Below are 13777 nucleotides of genomic sequence, written 5' to 3'. Positions count from 1 at the left end.
GCGCTGATCACGCTCATCGAAAGCAATGAAATATTACTCATAGACGTTATCTTTTAATTGCAGCTTTAACACCAAAGTATTACGACCGTGTCACATAAAATGAATTCACAATTCTGTATATATTGCTCAAAGTGAAGAAAACTGTCTTTGCGTATGTTTTTTTTTTGGACAATCTGTACAAATGATGCACTTAATTATTGCCCCATACTGCATGTCAATTCAGATCTCTTCATCAGTCATATTTAGTCGTTTTGAAGGAGGTAGCAGGTGAGAGGGCAGCTCACGCGGAAGCCAATGGCCCTCCAGTTTTCCTTCGATAAGATGGACAGCCAGTGCGAACTCCTCATTGTCCAACATACCATCTGCATCAATGTCTGACAGCCTCCAAATATGAGCAAGCACAGAATTTGGCAGGAGTGTTGTTGTCATCCATTCTTTGACTTTGGCTCCACTAAGTTTGCCTTCATTCGGGCTGAGGTTGTAGAAGATCTCATCGTACTTTGGCTTGTGTCTCTCCACTATCCACTCAATGGAATCTTGTTCACCGTCATCGTCATCTTGGATTTCCTTGAAGGGATGCCTCTTGTAATGCTCGCGCCTGAACGTTCCCAGGAATTCGCCATCTAGAACTCCGGGGAGGGATTTATTTACAAGTTCTTGTTGCTGAAGTAGGGGAACCAGGTTAGCTATGTCAGTGTTTAGGAGTTTTTCAAGTGAAGCCATCAGACTTGGTTTCAGTTTCTTGAACTTTGAGAAGTTTTGACTCAGAAGTTGCTCCTGAAAAAGCAAAATTGTAAATGATGAGTCAGATCATATTTAAAGGGGATAAAAATAATGATCGGAGAAGCCAACAAGATGCAACGCGTAGGACTTCATCTTAGAATCATATCATGCATGCACTTTTGGATTTCATCAAGCCATATGCTTGATGAAATCCCACGTGTTATAAAAAAGGATAATATTTAATGCCTAATATTTAATTTAATGATAATAACAATACCTGCATGAATGGAATGATGAGTATTTGGTTGTGATTTGATAGTATTCCGCACTATATCTGAGAATATTCAGTTCCAAATAAGTTCATTATTGGATAAAGCAAGCTTGTTATGCTTCATGCATTTTGGCTATCATGACAACTGCTTTCAGTTGTTGTCGCCAACGCCTTTCACAAGCAAATATTCCAAATGCATTTCATAGCTGACCGGCTTTAGGTTCGTTTTAAGCTTATGTGAAGGTCATGAATGGCACAATTAGCTTCTGGATGACAGCCATTCCTTAAATGGTTGGCCTCTTAAGAGCTCTTAATCCAGCATTTCAGTGTGACCTGCATCTTGGTGCAATCGGGGAAATCTCCTGCTGGAACTCTGTGTCGCTGCTGGATCTTGGTGAAAATGACTGGAAGCTCGTAGATCAGATTGTGCTTCTTGTTCTCTTTGCAGAAAATAGTCGGCATCTCCTGCTTCAGATAACCGATGATGTGTGCATGAGCCTATAGCGAGCGACAAAGCACATATCAAATACAACAAGATCAACTCTGACTGAGAATCGCTGAATGTGTTTTCCCGTTGGATATTTTACCCTCACAAGTCGTGCTCTCTTCACCAGATCATTCAGTTTTCTCACAGCAGCATTGTGTGGGAGGTTTCTTAGGTCGGTCAACAGATCCTCCTCCTCCAAGTCTATCAGTTGGTAGTGGTCACACATCCGTCTTGGCTCTGACCAAAAGGATCCGATATAAACTCGCAAAATTTCAGGGGTTCTAAAAACTTTCCCCAGTGACCACATGAGGGCGCCATATACTCTCATGAGCTGCTGCGAATCCACACTGTCAGCCTTATTCAGAACCACACGTAACTTGTCCTCGTAGCCAAAAAGAGCCCCAAAGGCCCGAGTGAGCTCATCCGAAAACTCAAGCTTGTGCGCGTCGAACAGCAAGATGATCCGATCCACACGCTCAGCAAACCAGCGCAGCACTGCTGGGAAGTCGTAGCCTTATAGGACAAGGAGCAGAGGGTTTCGATTAACATTGATGCTAATGGCCTCTGCCCCTGTGCCTCAAGGAGCAGGGAGAAATATGTAACACATCCCAGCGGCCCCTCACTGTTCGCAAGCTATTCCAGCTACACCCATAGATGAATGCGTCAAGAAAGTAAAGCAGAGGCAGCTTTGGTACTTTCTGCCGATCCCCTTCCAACTCTGTGAAATTGTTCTCATCTGCCGTGCTCACGAATCAACTGCATTTGATTAAGTATTGCATCATTCAAATTCCTACTTTGCCTCATCTGCTTCGACTCTCATTTTAATACAAACTGGATATGTAGTGTGAGCAGCATTATTTAGTATCTTAACTCACCTCTGCTTAGTTTTTTCCTCGCTGCAGTTAAGATGCCCGGTGTATCGATGATACTGATACTCTCGAGGACCTGATTGGGCATCTGCACACACTGAAATCTGCAGATGAATGATTCGACATTTTTTACTACGAGAAAGGCATCTTTCTTCAAACGGCATGTGAATACAATACAATACAATACAATACATGCTGATTTATATAGCGCTTTCACAACAGCGGCAGCTGTAACAAAGCGCTTTACAAAACAGTTAACATAAAGTAAAATATAAACACAACACATAACATAAAACACGGACAGTCGTGCAGTCCTAACCACTTTTCCGTCACACGCTTTGTTGTTTGAAGCAGTTTGAGATGAAAGAGGAGAGGATCAAAGTATGATGAGATGCTGTTGCCAAGTGAAAATTCCAAAGAGTTAAGTCGAGTACTGTTAATCACATCGATCCGCGGATACCAAGTGTATATGCAGCATCTTACGATGATTCGACTTGGATCTTTGCAAGGAGAAAGCCATATATATCCAATAAATAAGTTTGTCTATTGAACCGTTTGTTTTTGTTTTTTGCAGAATATCATCAACATGAATGCTTGACCGCTCAGCATGTACACACGACTGCCCCTGGCAATATTATGGATCGTTAACATAGCTCAATGCAAAGTTGATGATCACAAATTATAACGCCCTCCCTCCTCCATCTCCTTATCTCTCGCTTCCCATCACCTGTTCAGAAAAGTATTCCCAAAAGGGTCAAGGTGGCGAAATGGTTTTTGGGTATCCATGGTGAGGGCATTCCCTGGTGTGATTCCCTCCACCTCTCCGTACATCAAGGCTGTGAAGCAGTCGGTGGTTGGCTCCGGTCCCACTCTGCTACCCAGAAAGTCTTGTTCGATGAGATATCTGAACGCACACATGGCACCGGAATGTGCTTTTCTGTAGATTCCGATGGATACTGTTGAATTGCATCAGAATGTAGCCAAATGTTATTACCTGATGAACGTTGTCTTTCCTGTTGAGTACTGGCCCATCACCAGCACCATTGGTTTGTTGTCAAAGTCCGCATCCTCATAGCCTGGAGAGTGGTAGTGATGGAAGGAATAGTACTTCTCTATCGGCAGCAGTCTTTTGTAGTAAAGATTCCTTAGCTCCTCTGTCACCATGTCGACACCCCCGAATGTTTTAGGATTGCCTCTCCGACGAGACATCGTGAAGACGACTTCTTACAGAGTTCTTTTTTTTTCCCCCGTATGAAAGGCTCAGTCTTACCAAGCACGAAACAAAATGATGGAAGAATGTGCTTGACAAATATTGTCAGATTCCCCCAGCTGCTTGCTCCATCCTGCAGCGCGACATTTGGAGGGTGTAACCAGACAGAGACTCCAGCTGCACCTCACACAAAGCCTCTGTCAAGCAGGACAAGGGTGGAGTGGAGTTTTTGCTGCTGCCTTTGGGACAGTCTTGGCAGTTTGCATGAAAATTTAACAACCCGAACAATGATTATGGATGTTTCCATGCACATTTATCATGCATATATATCCACACATTTTAAACAATATCTACACAAAGAAAGCATTGTTTCAATTCAACTGCGCTGACCTGTGAACAATTATCAGCGTTTTCGAATGTTGCATTGTCGTCAGGGTTCGTTCAAGGTCGCAAATGATCACCAAACGGTTGCCAGACGTTTGCCTACACTTTACTTGTCGCAAGAGAATTTTGAACAGGTTGAAGATTTTTGTGCGACAAACTCGTGACCTTGAACAAATCCTGATGAAAACCGGCCCTTTTGCTACCTTCGCCAGCAGTTCCCACTCAGTTGGATTGTCTCTTAACAGTATGCTAAGAATCAGTTACAGTTTAATGTCAGCGTGAAAAACGGGTGAAACCATCCAAACAAACCACGAGCAAAATAACCAATAGTTACAGTTTGGTTGGCAAACACCATCGAAGAAGCTCTATGACACTTGAAATCCTCCAAACTGAGATTTTACTTGCGCTTGTCTTCTACTCCTCAGCTTGTCCCAGGTGGACGCACGGCTCTGGCTGTTCGGAGGAATGTGACTGTATTCGAGAACATTCCACTGGCTGCGACCCCAAGATGGGGAGCTGTATCTGTAAGCCTGCATACCATGGCTCACAATGTGAGAAAGGTATAATCCCTTCGCAGGAAAACTGATCTCAATGTAATTATTTTGTTAGGCCACAGCAGCAAAATCGGCATAGCTGGAGGCATGCTTCATTAGGGCCACAGGAATAACTTTCACATGTCCAATCGCCTAAATTCCAGCACATTACTTGATCATCTTTTCATTGTGAAGTGTCAAAAAGATCCACTTTATTTCACAGTTGCAGAGTGTCAGTCGCACTCGCATCTGAAAGACAGTGTACTGTTCTGAAATGGCATTTTGAGAAACGACAAACCGTTCTCCGCTTTATATGTACCGCTACGTGTTTGTGTGTCCCACTGTAGAATGTGAGCCCGGCTTCTTTGGCGCTGGTTGTGAGCAGCCTTGCGACTGCCCAAGTACGGGGTTATGTGACCCCAAGACTGGGGAGTGCAGCCAGCAATGCCCTGCAGGCCTTAGTGGGAAGGGATGTCAGCTGGGTGAGACAAACAAACTTCAGCATTTTTCTGAACCAAACTAAAATAGTATCACGATTGATAAACAGAAATGTGATCTTTGTGCTAACTGTTTTGCCTTGAACATCTGGCTCAAAAGTTTGAATTAAAAAAAAAAGAGAAAAGAGAATTGCTACAGCGCCCCCTGTGGTTTTTATTCATGATCAAGAGTGTTGCTGGCTCAAAAGTTTGAATTAAAAAAAAAAAAAGAGAAAAGAGAATTGTTACAGCGCCCCCTGTGGGTTTTATTCATGATCAAGAGTGCCGCATAACTGTAAGAATACTTAATGGAAGAAAGCATATATTGCTCAAGAGTGTGTCCACAAGTGTGGTTAATGTCCGCATACCTAAATGCTTGTATAAATATGTGCTCCATTATGGATGTCATCATAACTATAAAAAGGAGTGTTTTTCAAAGTGTTTGAGTAAGACTATAAAGGTTCTGTTGACCCATTAACTTTACTTATTTTGTACTAGACAACACTGTCCTGTTTTATTGCCAAATTATATTTGACCACAAGAATACATCATTGAAAGATCAGCACTCTATTTTTATTCAATGTTGCCCTGTATGTACACTATGTGTTGCTTCTTTGTGCTGTTGAATCAGATTTCAGGACAAAGTTATGCATTAACCAGCTATAACAGTAATCTCATATGCACAAGTTAATATTTGTGCCACCTGTAACTGCGGATTCATATTCTTGTAAAAATACTCATGCGGGTGTTATGAGCTCTTGTTTTGGTTTTGAACAGTACTTTGATCCCATCCATTCTCCAAAATCTATTTAGAACTGGGCCTTGGGGACAAACATTACAAGAATGACTTTTTTCTGTCCGCTCTCTCACGTAAAAAAAAAAATCAACTATTGTCTATTATTATAGATACCACTTGTCGTTATGCAAAAATTGGCCCCATTTGAAACTCTTGGATTATATCCCCCCCCCCCCCCCCCCAATGAATGCTAATGATTATGATCTTACACTGTACTATGTTGATCATGCATGTCTTAAAGAAGACATTAAAGTGGTGAAGTCATCATCATCATTAACCGAAGTCTGATTTTTAAACTTTGTTCAGAATATTATATTATATTATAAAAAATGTAATATATATAATATTACATTAAAGACAAAAACATGTGCATTTTACATTGACTACAGTGTGTCCTCCTGGCTACCATGGACCCGGCTGTCTACTGAGCTGCTCCTGTCACCCTGATGCTGCTTGTGACCCACAAACCGGCCAATGTGTCTGTCCGCCCGGAAGGAGCGGCCATGACTGTGCATCACGTAAGAAAATGCAGAATCACAAAATATAGTTGACCCCAGGTTGAAATTTCGCAGCAATTCAATGCAAAACAGTACTTTATAAAACACACACCTCAATGAAGAGTATAAATGGCCCAAATGAAGATCGACAGAATTAAAATGTGTAAATCTAAAGGGGAAGTCAACCCAAAATTCTTCTTCACAAGAATATGTCCGAACTACTTCTGCTAGTCTAAACACAGTATTCTGATTACTATGGAATATGAGCTAAGCAGCAAAATTCACCTGTTTTTTGCCCAGCTCAAGGGGCGGCCATCTTGCCACTTTTGGGCGACTGAAAATTATTTCACAGTTGTTCAGGGCTCGGGTAACGAGCTATCACGGCTCAACTGTTTTCTGAAGGTGAGCCATACTGTGTTCTCAGACTAGTGGAGACACGTAAGCCATAATACTGTAAAGTACTATTTTGGGTGGACTTCCCCTTTAAGAAAGTCTCAGTGTTTTGTAAGATTCATTGGTTACAATAAAGCACTACGCATTTATTTTTTGTCAAGTAAGTTAGACATGCCGATCCCGACAGTACAGTATGAGGTTTAGGCAGCGACTGCTGCCACCGTGTGTTTTTCTTTCGTCACATCAGCTTTTCTCGAAGGTTCATTCACAAACTTTGGAAAGAAGTTGGTGGTTTGGTCCCCGGACATTGCAACCATGTTGAAGTGTCCTTGAGCAAGATATTGAACCTACTGATAATCAGTAATTGGTGAAGTAACGGTGTAAACCCGAGGTGGAAAAGTCAGGGCCCTTTTAACAACAATAATATATTATTCCAGCAGAGTGCGCTGCAGGTCTAGTTTTCTGGTGTCTTACAATACAATACAATACATGCTGATTTATACTGTATAGCGCTTTCACAACAGCGGCAGCTGTAACAAAGTGCTTAACAAAACAGTTAACATAAAGTAAAATAATAAACACAACACAAAATGGATTATAAAAACAACACGCACACAAAAAAAAATCACGTCCACTTTTGTCAGTGGCAAAACCATTACAAAACCCCACAAATTCCATAATGCAATATGTATTGTGTCTTAGACCGTACATAATTATTTATATTGTATTCATTTATTTCCCTTTATTTAGTCACCCAGTCCACGGGGAAATCAGGCAGGTTGATGCCATTTGTTAGTCTTAATTCAATGATGATCTTTTGAATAATCTTTACTGTAAGTGTTCCATGAGGCTCAAAGCTCGGTACCACCTCAGAAGTAGCAGTATTGCCCTTAAAATCATGGCCATTCCTCAAGAGAGCAGAGCCTCTTGTCCCTAGTCATAACATTCTCATGATTCACGTCACTCTGATTGGACCTTACTGTGGAAATAAGCCGATCATTCTATCTCGGTTCTGTTTTCTGTAGGCCCTTTCCTCTCAAGTTGAGGTGTTCAGTTTCTCAGTGGTGCCAGGCCTCTCCCTTCAGGAGAAATCAGAAAAAGGCCTGTGCTGTGAGATGTACCAGATCTCATTGGGTATTTTATTTCCTAGAATCAAAATAGAAAGATATGTGGCTTTCCCTTTCAGTGGGATATTTTAGTTCACACACATGATTCAATAATGAGATTCATGACTACGGCAGAAACATTTGTTTCGCTGAGTGAGCCTTTATGGGATCTTGGGACTGCTTAACATTTCAGGCATATTTCTTTTTTCAATGGAAGCGGGCTGTTATGCTGACATTGGTCCGAGATGTCGCTTACTTTTACAACTTTGGTGTCATATTCCAAAATAGTTTGTGTTTGTTGTAAATAGCGCTGTTCTTCCACTGTCACACTGGCTCATTGTCATTGCTGACTTCCTTGAGTGTAAATGACACCAGGAAGTTCGATTCTATTCTCTGTCCATCCATTCCCTTTCTGTGGTCTCTTCTTTCCGACTGTGTGGTCCTGTGTGGACCTTCTTTATGGGCTGACAGCCCTCTTTCTTCCACAAGCAGGGATCTGGAAATAATCCACCCATCTTAAAGAGCTCATTTATCCCAGAGATGGAGTCTTTCAGTGATGACACAGTGTGTGCGCGCTAGTCATTGTGGACCATTTCTTCTATGCCTACCTATAAACTTTGAGAGAGGAAGTGGGATGGTCCTAAACTAACAAGTACCAGCAGACTGTGCACAGGCTTCTGTGGTTAATATGAAAGCTACTCACTCCCTATTGGTATAAATAAACCATAAGTTACATTGCATCAATTGACAGTATAGATTTGAGTCACTCCAGTAGTAGGTGGTGTCTCTTGCTTTTAGCGTGTCGAGGGGATTGCAGTGCCTTGTTGTAGGACATCTTAACTCATTCAGTACCAGCCAATTCTGGACCAAGTCTGAAAAGACGTTTAAAAACGTCTTTGGTAGTGAATGAGTTAAGGATCAGAATTCTATCGGATCCGTTTTGGCTTGTGCTAGAACTCGTTCAACTCAGTTAAGCGCTATTCTAGTTCTGTGCAAATGCGATATAAATCAGCTCTGCTGAAAATGTTGCCACAAAACCCCCCCACACATTTGTAGATCGTAGTTTCTGAGGCAATTTGGATTCGGAAACATTAAACCATCAATAAAAAGAAAGCATTTTTTCCGTCATGCCAAAAGAGTGGGTCTCATTAGTGTGATTTCCCTTTGAACTAAATTCTTGTAAGAGCAGGCTCTCCTAAAAATACGGCATCTGACAAAAAGGCATGTACATAGCCATGGTACCACAAACTTCAGTAAAAGTAAACACGAGACAAGAACAAGTACTTTTGAAACAGTGTTGCCGTGGAGCTCATTTATGGTGACGGCATCCTCAGTGGGCCGGTTTTAACGACATCACAGCTGAACCACTGCCGTTGCACGCCAAGACGTCATGCTGTCAGCGTGGGAACACGGTGATGGGCATGCCTGAAAGGATATGTACTTTGCTCACATTGAGGCTGAGGGTTGAAGGGACGAGTGGACAACATCAGAAGGAGGAGGAAGTGATGTAAAAACCAAAGGGAAACACCCTCAGCATATGAAACCGCCAAAAGTTAACATTTCTGGTGCGCCCCAGTTTGTGGCTTCCTTTGGTTACATGGTCCACTGATTCCCTTATGGAAAGAAGAGGTGGTCTATTGAAAAAAAAAACTTTTTGGTTCAGACTTTATAAATATATATGGAAGTAAAATGGAGCTCAGCGGGCACCAAGTCACAGACCTCTTCCAATGCTAAACATTTGAAAGCCGATTGTACACATTCATAGATGCCAAATTTCTGGCATATTTTAAGAGTCATTATTCATGGAAACATTTAGGGAATATATTTTAATATGACCACATTAATTTTGTGCTGCATTTGCACCTTTTATATGCACCAACACAAATCAACTCAGCTGAAGTTGATTTTATTCATTCATTCATTCATCTTCCGAGCCGCTTGATCCTCACTAGGGTCGCGTGGGGTGCTGGAGCCTATCCCAGCTGTCTTCGGGCAGTAGGCGGGGGACACCCTGAATCGGTTGCCAGCCAATCGCAGGGCACACAGAAACGAACAACCATTCGCACTCACACTCACACCTAGGGACAATTTAGAGTGTTCAATCAGCCTGCCACGCATGTTTTTGGAATGTGGGAGGAAACCGGAGCACCCGGAGAAAACCCACGCAGGCCCGGGGAGAACATGCAAACTCCACACAGGGAGGCCGGAGCTGGAATCGAACCCGGCACCTCTGCACTGTGAAGCCGACGTGCTAACCACTGGGCTACCGGGCCGCCTGATTTTATTTTATTTCGTTTTATTTTTTTAGATGAACGAAAAAAGTTCAGTCATTGAGAGCCCTCAGGGCAGCACGGTCGTCAAGTGGTTAGCACATCCGCTTCACAGCGCAGAGGATGAATTTTCGATTCCGGCTACGGCCTTCCTGTGTGGGGTTTGCCTGTTCTCCCGGTGCTTGAGTAGGTTTTTTCCGGGTGCTCCGGTTTCCTCCCAAATTCCAAAAACATCCGTGGCAGGCTGATTGAACACTCTAAATTGTCCCTAGGTGTGAGTGTGAGCACGTATGGTTGTTCGTCTATGTGAGCCCTGTGATTGGCTGGCAACCGGTTCAGGGTGTCCCGCGTCTCCTGCCTGAAGACAGTTGGGATAGGCTGCGGCACGCCCTGTGGATAGAGCGGATTAGAAAATGGATGGATGGATGGAAAACATACTCAATAGCCAACTGAAATTGCCCACAAGTATCCCACAAGGCATCCTCCAACTGTTAATGACACTGCATGTGTGACAGTCTATACCATATTATATTCTACAGTATGAAAGCTGCTCTCAGATTGTAGGTTTTGATATTTCAAGGTCTGTTACAATAACACACAAATCTCATTTTATTGGAAATGTTCGTGTTACCACTGACAGTACTGTGCGCAAATATTTTTGTCGACCAACTACACACTCTTGAACAATCAGCGTCTGCCGATTGGACAATGAGAACCAGACGCTTCCACCAAGCAACAGACTGTCATGCCGTAAGTGGGCGCAGGAGCCTGGTTCTGTTTAGTTGTGCATTGGTGGGGCCTGCGGACTCAGCAGGTGCTCAAATTATGGGGTCTCTGGCCCCTAAAAAGGGAACGGCCTCTGAGCTGCTGCTGACTTTGATGTGTCCCCGATTCACCACACGTGCGCAACATCAACTCACTTAATGAATGTCGATGTTGTATAAATTCAAATAAACACTGACATTTGATTTTGCCATTTTCACTTGCTGATGTGACAGTGAAGACATGTAGCGGAAAAGCCAAATAAGAAAAAAAGAACAAAAAAATCATCCTTTTTTGTTTGTGAATTTGCAAACTCTGGCTGTTTTGATGTTTGAACTGGACCCACAGTGTGCCTGGACACCTTTTACGGTCTTGACTGTGGCCAGATGTGTGAGTCCCAGAATGGTGCCCGTTGCCACCACATCACAGGAGTATGCCAATGCTTCACTGGCTGGGCAGGACCTCATTGCATTCTGGGTAAAGGAAGCCACATCATTAAAATGGGGTGTGAGGGAGGGCCTCGCTGCTGAACATCCTCTCTTGACACACAATTATCCCTAGAATGAGACATTAGCAAAAACATTTTGGCAACGGGGTATTTTTAAGCAAAGGAGCCAAGATATCTTGGAGCAAATCAAGGTCTGTTCTGACGTCTGGCAAAGTATAGTGATGCACATGTGAAATATTTTAAGCCTTTAAATTGCCTCCTTTTTTGTTTGTTTGTTTGTTTTTCATGGTCTTTCGTTATTTTCCCCCAAAATCGAAATAAAACAGTTAATTCATATTTCGTAAAGTGCATCGAAGTGGCAAATCGATGCAACTCCTTACATGGCGTCACATAGTAGTGAAGGTTTCACGGACACATGTAAAAAGAAAGCAATGCAGTTACCCTTTAGGATTTATAATGTGTATATTGTTGTTATTGTATATTAATAACACTCCATCAGTATGTCTTAAGAGTCTTTTTCATATTTACTGTGTATATACAGGTATATATATACAAAAATTCATCATGAGTGTGCTTATTCATTTGTCACCAGTCGCGTCTCTCTCATTTAGGTTTCGTTCTTCATTGTAAACTTGTGCTTTTTCTGCTTGTGTCGGAGCAAGTTGTGCATTAGGTGCTGACTGAGTAAGCGCAAAAGAAATGTGAAAAAAGCGCTTTTGCATTTTGATTACAAATGAGTGCGTCTGTTTTGTCTTGAAGGTTGTACCGGTAGTTTATTTAGTGAGGCCTGCGAGCATGAGTGTGATTGTGTCCATATACTGTAGTGTGAGCCCCAATGTGAGCCCGGCTGGACAGGAGCCAAGTGTGACAAACGTAATTGTGGAAAACAATGAGGAAATTGAAAATTAATTCAGACACATTTGTATTTGCATGTGTAAGTGAACACCCGGCTTGTTTCTTGGGGTTCTTTCGTGCTTCCTGTGTGAGGCTGGTGTGTCATGTTGTCATGAGACGGGGAACTGCGGATGCCCTGCTGAACTCGGCGAGAGTAAAATGAGAAAAATAAGAAAGACAAGGAAAATATATTTGGACGAAACAAGCTGAATGCGTAGTCCAGTGGTTAGCACGTCGGCTTCACAGTGCAGAGGTACCGGGTTCGATTCCAGCTCCAGCCTCCCTGTGTGGAGTTTGCATGTTCTCCCCGGGCCTGCGTGGGTTTTCTCCGGGTGCTCCGGTTTCCTCCCACATTCCAAAAACATGCGTGGCAGGCTGATTGAACACTCTAAATTGTCCCTTGGTGTGAGTGTGAGCGTGGTTGGTTGTTCGTCTCTGTGCTCTGTGATTGGCTGGCAACCGATTCAGGGTGTCCCCCGCCTACTGCCCGAAGACAGCTGGGATAGGCTCCAGCACCCCCCGCGACCCTAGTGAGGATCAAGCGGCTCGGAAGATGAATGAATGAATGAAAGCTGAATATGGAAAATGATTTGTAGAAAAAATTTCTTGTAAGGTTTAAATAGGAAGCGATCAGGCAATTTAAACCTTGTATCCACACTTTTTGAAATTAGCTTCACGGTTGAAGTCAACACTCTTTCCACAAGGTACAATCTAAATAATGATTACTGGACTCCAAGTTTAATGTTTATTATTTTTCTAATGCCCAACACTTTCCTGAAGTTGTACAAGGCTCAGGGTCCCATTTTACAGCCCAGTGCAAGCTGAGCACAAATTGCACTCTTACAGTCCACACAGATGGAATTTTGTTTGATTCCTCGATAGTTCCCGCAACGCTGCCCTTATCCTTGAAAATGGCCAACAGCACACTTTTCCTCCATTTGTCTGGGGCAACTTCTAGAATTTTATTGCCCAACTCCTTGTTGGGAAGGCAATTGTCGTTGCTTCTTCTTGTTGCTTCTTACTGCACCACGTTTGCCTAAAATGTTTTTACATGATAATGCTGTGCAGCAAATGCGCACAGTTACACGACTTGATGTAATATTTCATCTTGTACTCCGTACCATTTATGTACCAGCCAACCCCCCAACACCACCTTAGCTCCCTTCCTCTCCGCACATACTCTCCAGACATCTGATAAATGTTACACACCAGTTGCCAAGTAAAACAGAAGGCATTGTTTTTGTCTCCTCAGCAGCGGATAAGGGCTTTTGGAAGGCAGACATGCATAATGACAGCTCCGTAATTGCCTCTTTAGTCTGGAGTCCTTTCTTATCTGTTCCCCACGCTGCCTGCTGCTGCCTGACTGAGTGCGGCGGCGATCTCACCCACAAACATGTTGGGTTCACAGATTCATGCACTATGACTGATGGTGTGGAGGATTGCGTTCATTCTTGTTGTATGCACAAATGTGTGCATGGAGAAAGGGTGTGTGAAAAAACGTTATCCCCATTTGGGTTTGGGCACCAGAGAATGTCGATGACTTTTGTGACCAGTTAGGATTGAAAGTCGCTATATTTTTTTGCACAATCCAGTAATGCAAGAGAGAGAACATTTCTGACGACACACTACGCAGTATTTGAAAGCCCTTTCTGTTGCTT

The 13777-nt window shown here is 42.9% G+C and overlaps 2 protein-coding genes across 3 annotated transcripts in view; one reads left to right on the top strand and one right to left on the bottom strand.

The window, feature by feature from the left end:
* megf6 (multiple EGF like domains 6) overlaps positions 1 to 13777 on the top strand; it is a 35322-nt gene that overhangs the window by 13356 nt on the left and 8189 nt on the right. For both annotated transcript variants that reach the window (XM_052077892.1, XM_052077893.1), the window contains 3 exons: positions 4370 to 4504; positions 4825 to 4959; positions 6139 to 6267. In XM_052077892.1, coding sequence (XP_051933852.1) covers positions 4370 to 4504; positions 4825 to 4959; positions 6139 to 6267 — 399 coding nt within the window. The remainder of the gene's footprint in view (positions 1 to 4369; positions 4505 to 4824; positions 4960 to 6138; positions 6268 to 13777) is intronic.
* LOC127608682 (EH domain-containing protein 2-like) lies at positions 34 to 3763 on the bottom strand. Its single transcript, XM_052077910.1, has 6 exons — positions 3345 to 3763; positions 3078 to 3254; positions 2357 to 2454; positions 1582 to 1994; positions 1328 to 1492; positions 34 to 777 (listed from the first exon to the last, which is right to left on the bottom strand). The coding sequence occupies exons 1-6, from the start codon at positions 3557 to 3559 to the stop codon at positions 220 to 222; spliced, it is 1626 nt and encodes a 541-aa protein (XP_051933870.1). The 5' UTR covers positions 3560 to 3763; the 3' UTR covers positions 34 to 219.

Source organism: Hippocampus zosterae, chromosome 10, assembly GCF_025434085.1.
Source record: "Hippocampus zosterae strain Florida chromosome 10, ASM2543408v3, whole genome shotgun sequence".
In the NCBI taxonomy this organism is placed as follows: Eukaryota; Metazoa; Chordata; class Actinopteri; order Syngnathiformes; family Syngnathidae; genus Hippocampus; species Hippocampus zosterae.
This window is presented reverse-complemented; position numbering and strand designations above follow the sequence as displayed.

Bases quoted from the DNA above. Each gene is read 5' to 3' on its own strand.
- LOC127608682 (XM_052077910.1), bottom strand. From the start codon at position 3,559: ATGTCTCGTCGGAGAGGCAATCCTAAAACATTCGGGGGTGTCGACATG. The intron at 1,995-2,356 runs GTGAGTTAAGAT...TTGTCCTATAAG, and splicing joins GAGGAAAAAACTAAGCAGAG to GCTACGACTTCCCAGCAGTG. The intron at 1,493-1,581 runs GTAAAATATCCA...CGCTCGCTATAG, and splicing joins AGAGAGCACGACTTGTGAGG to GCTCATGCACACATCATCGG.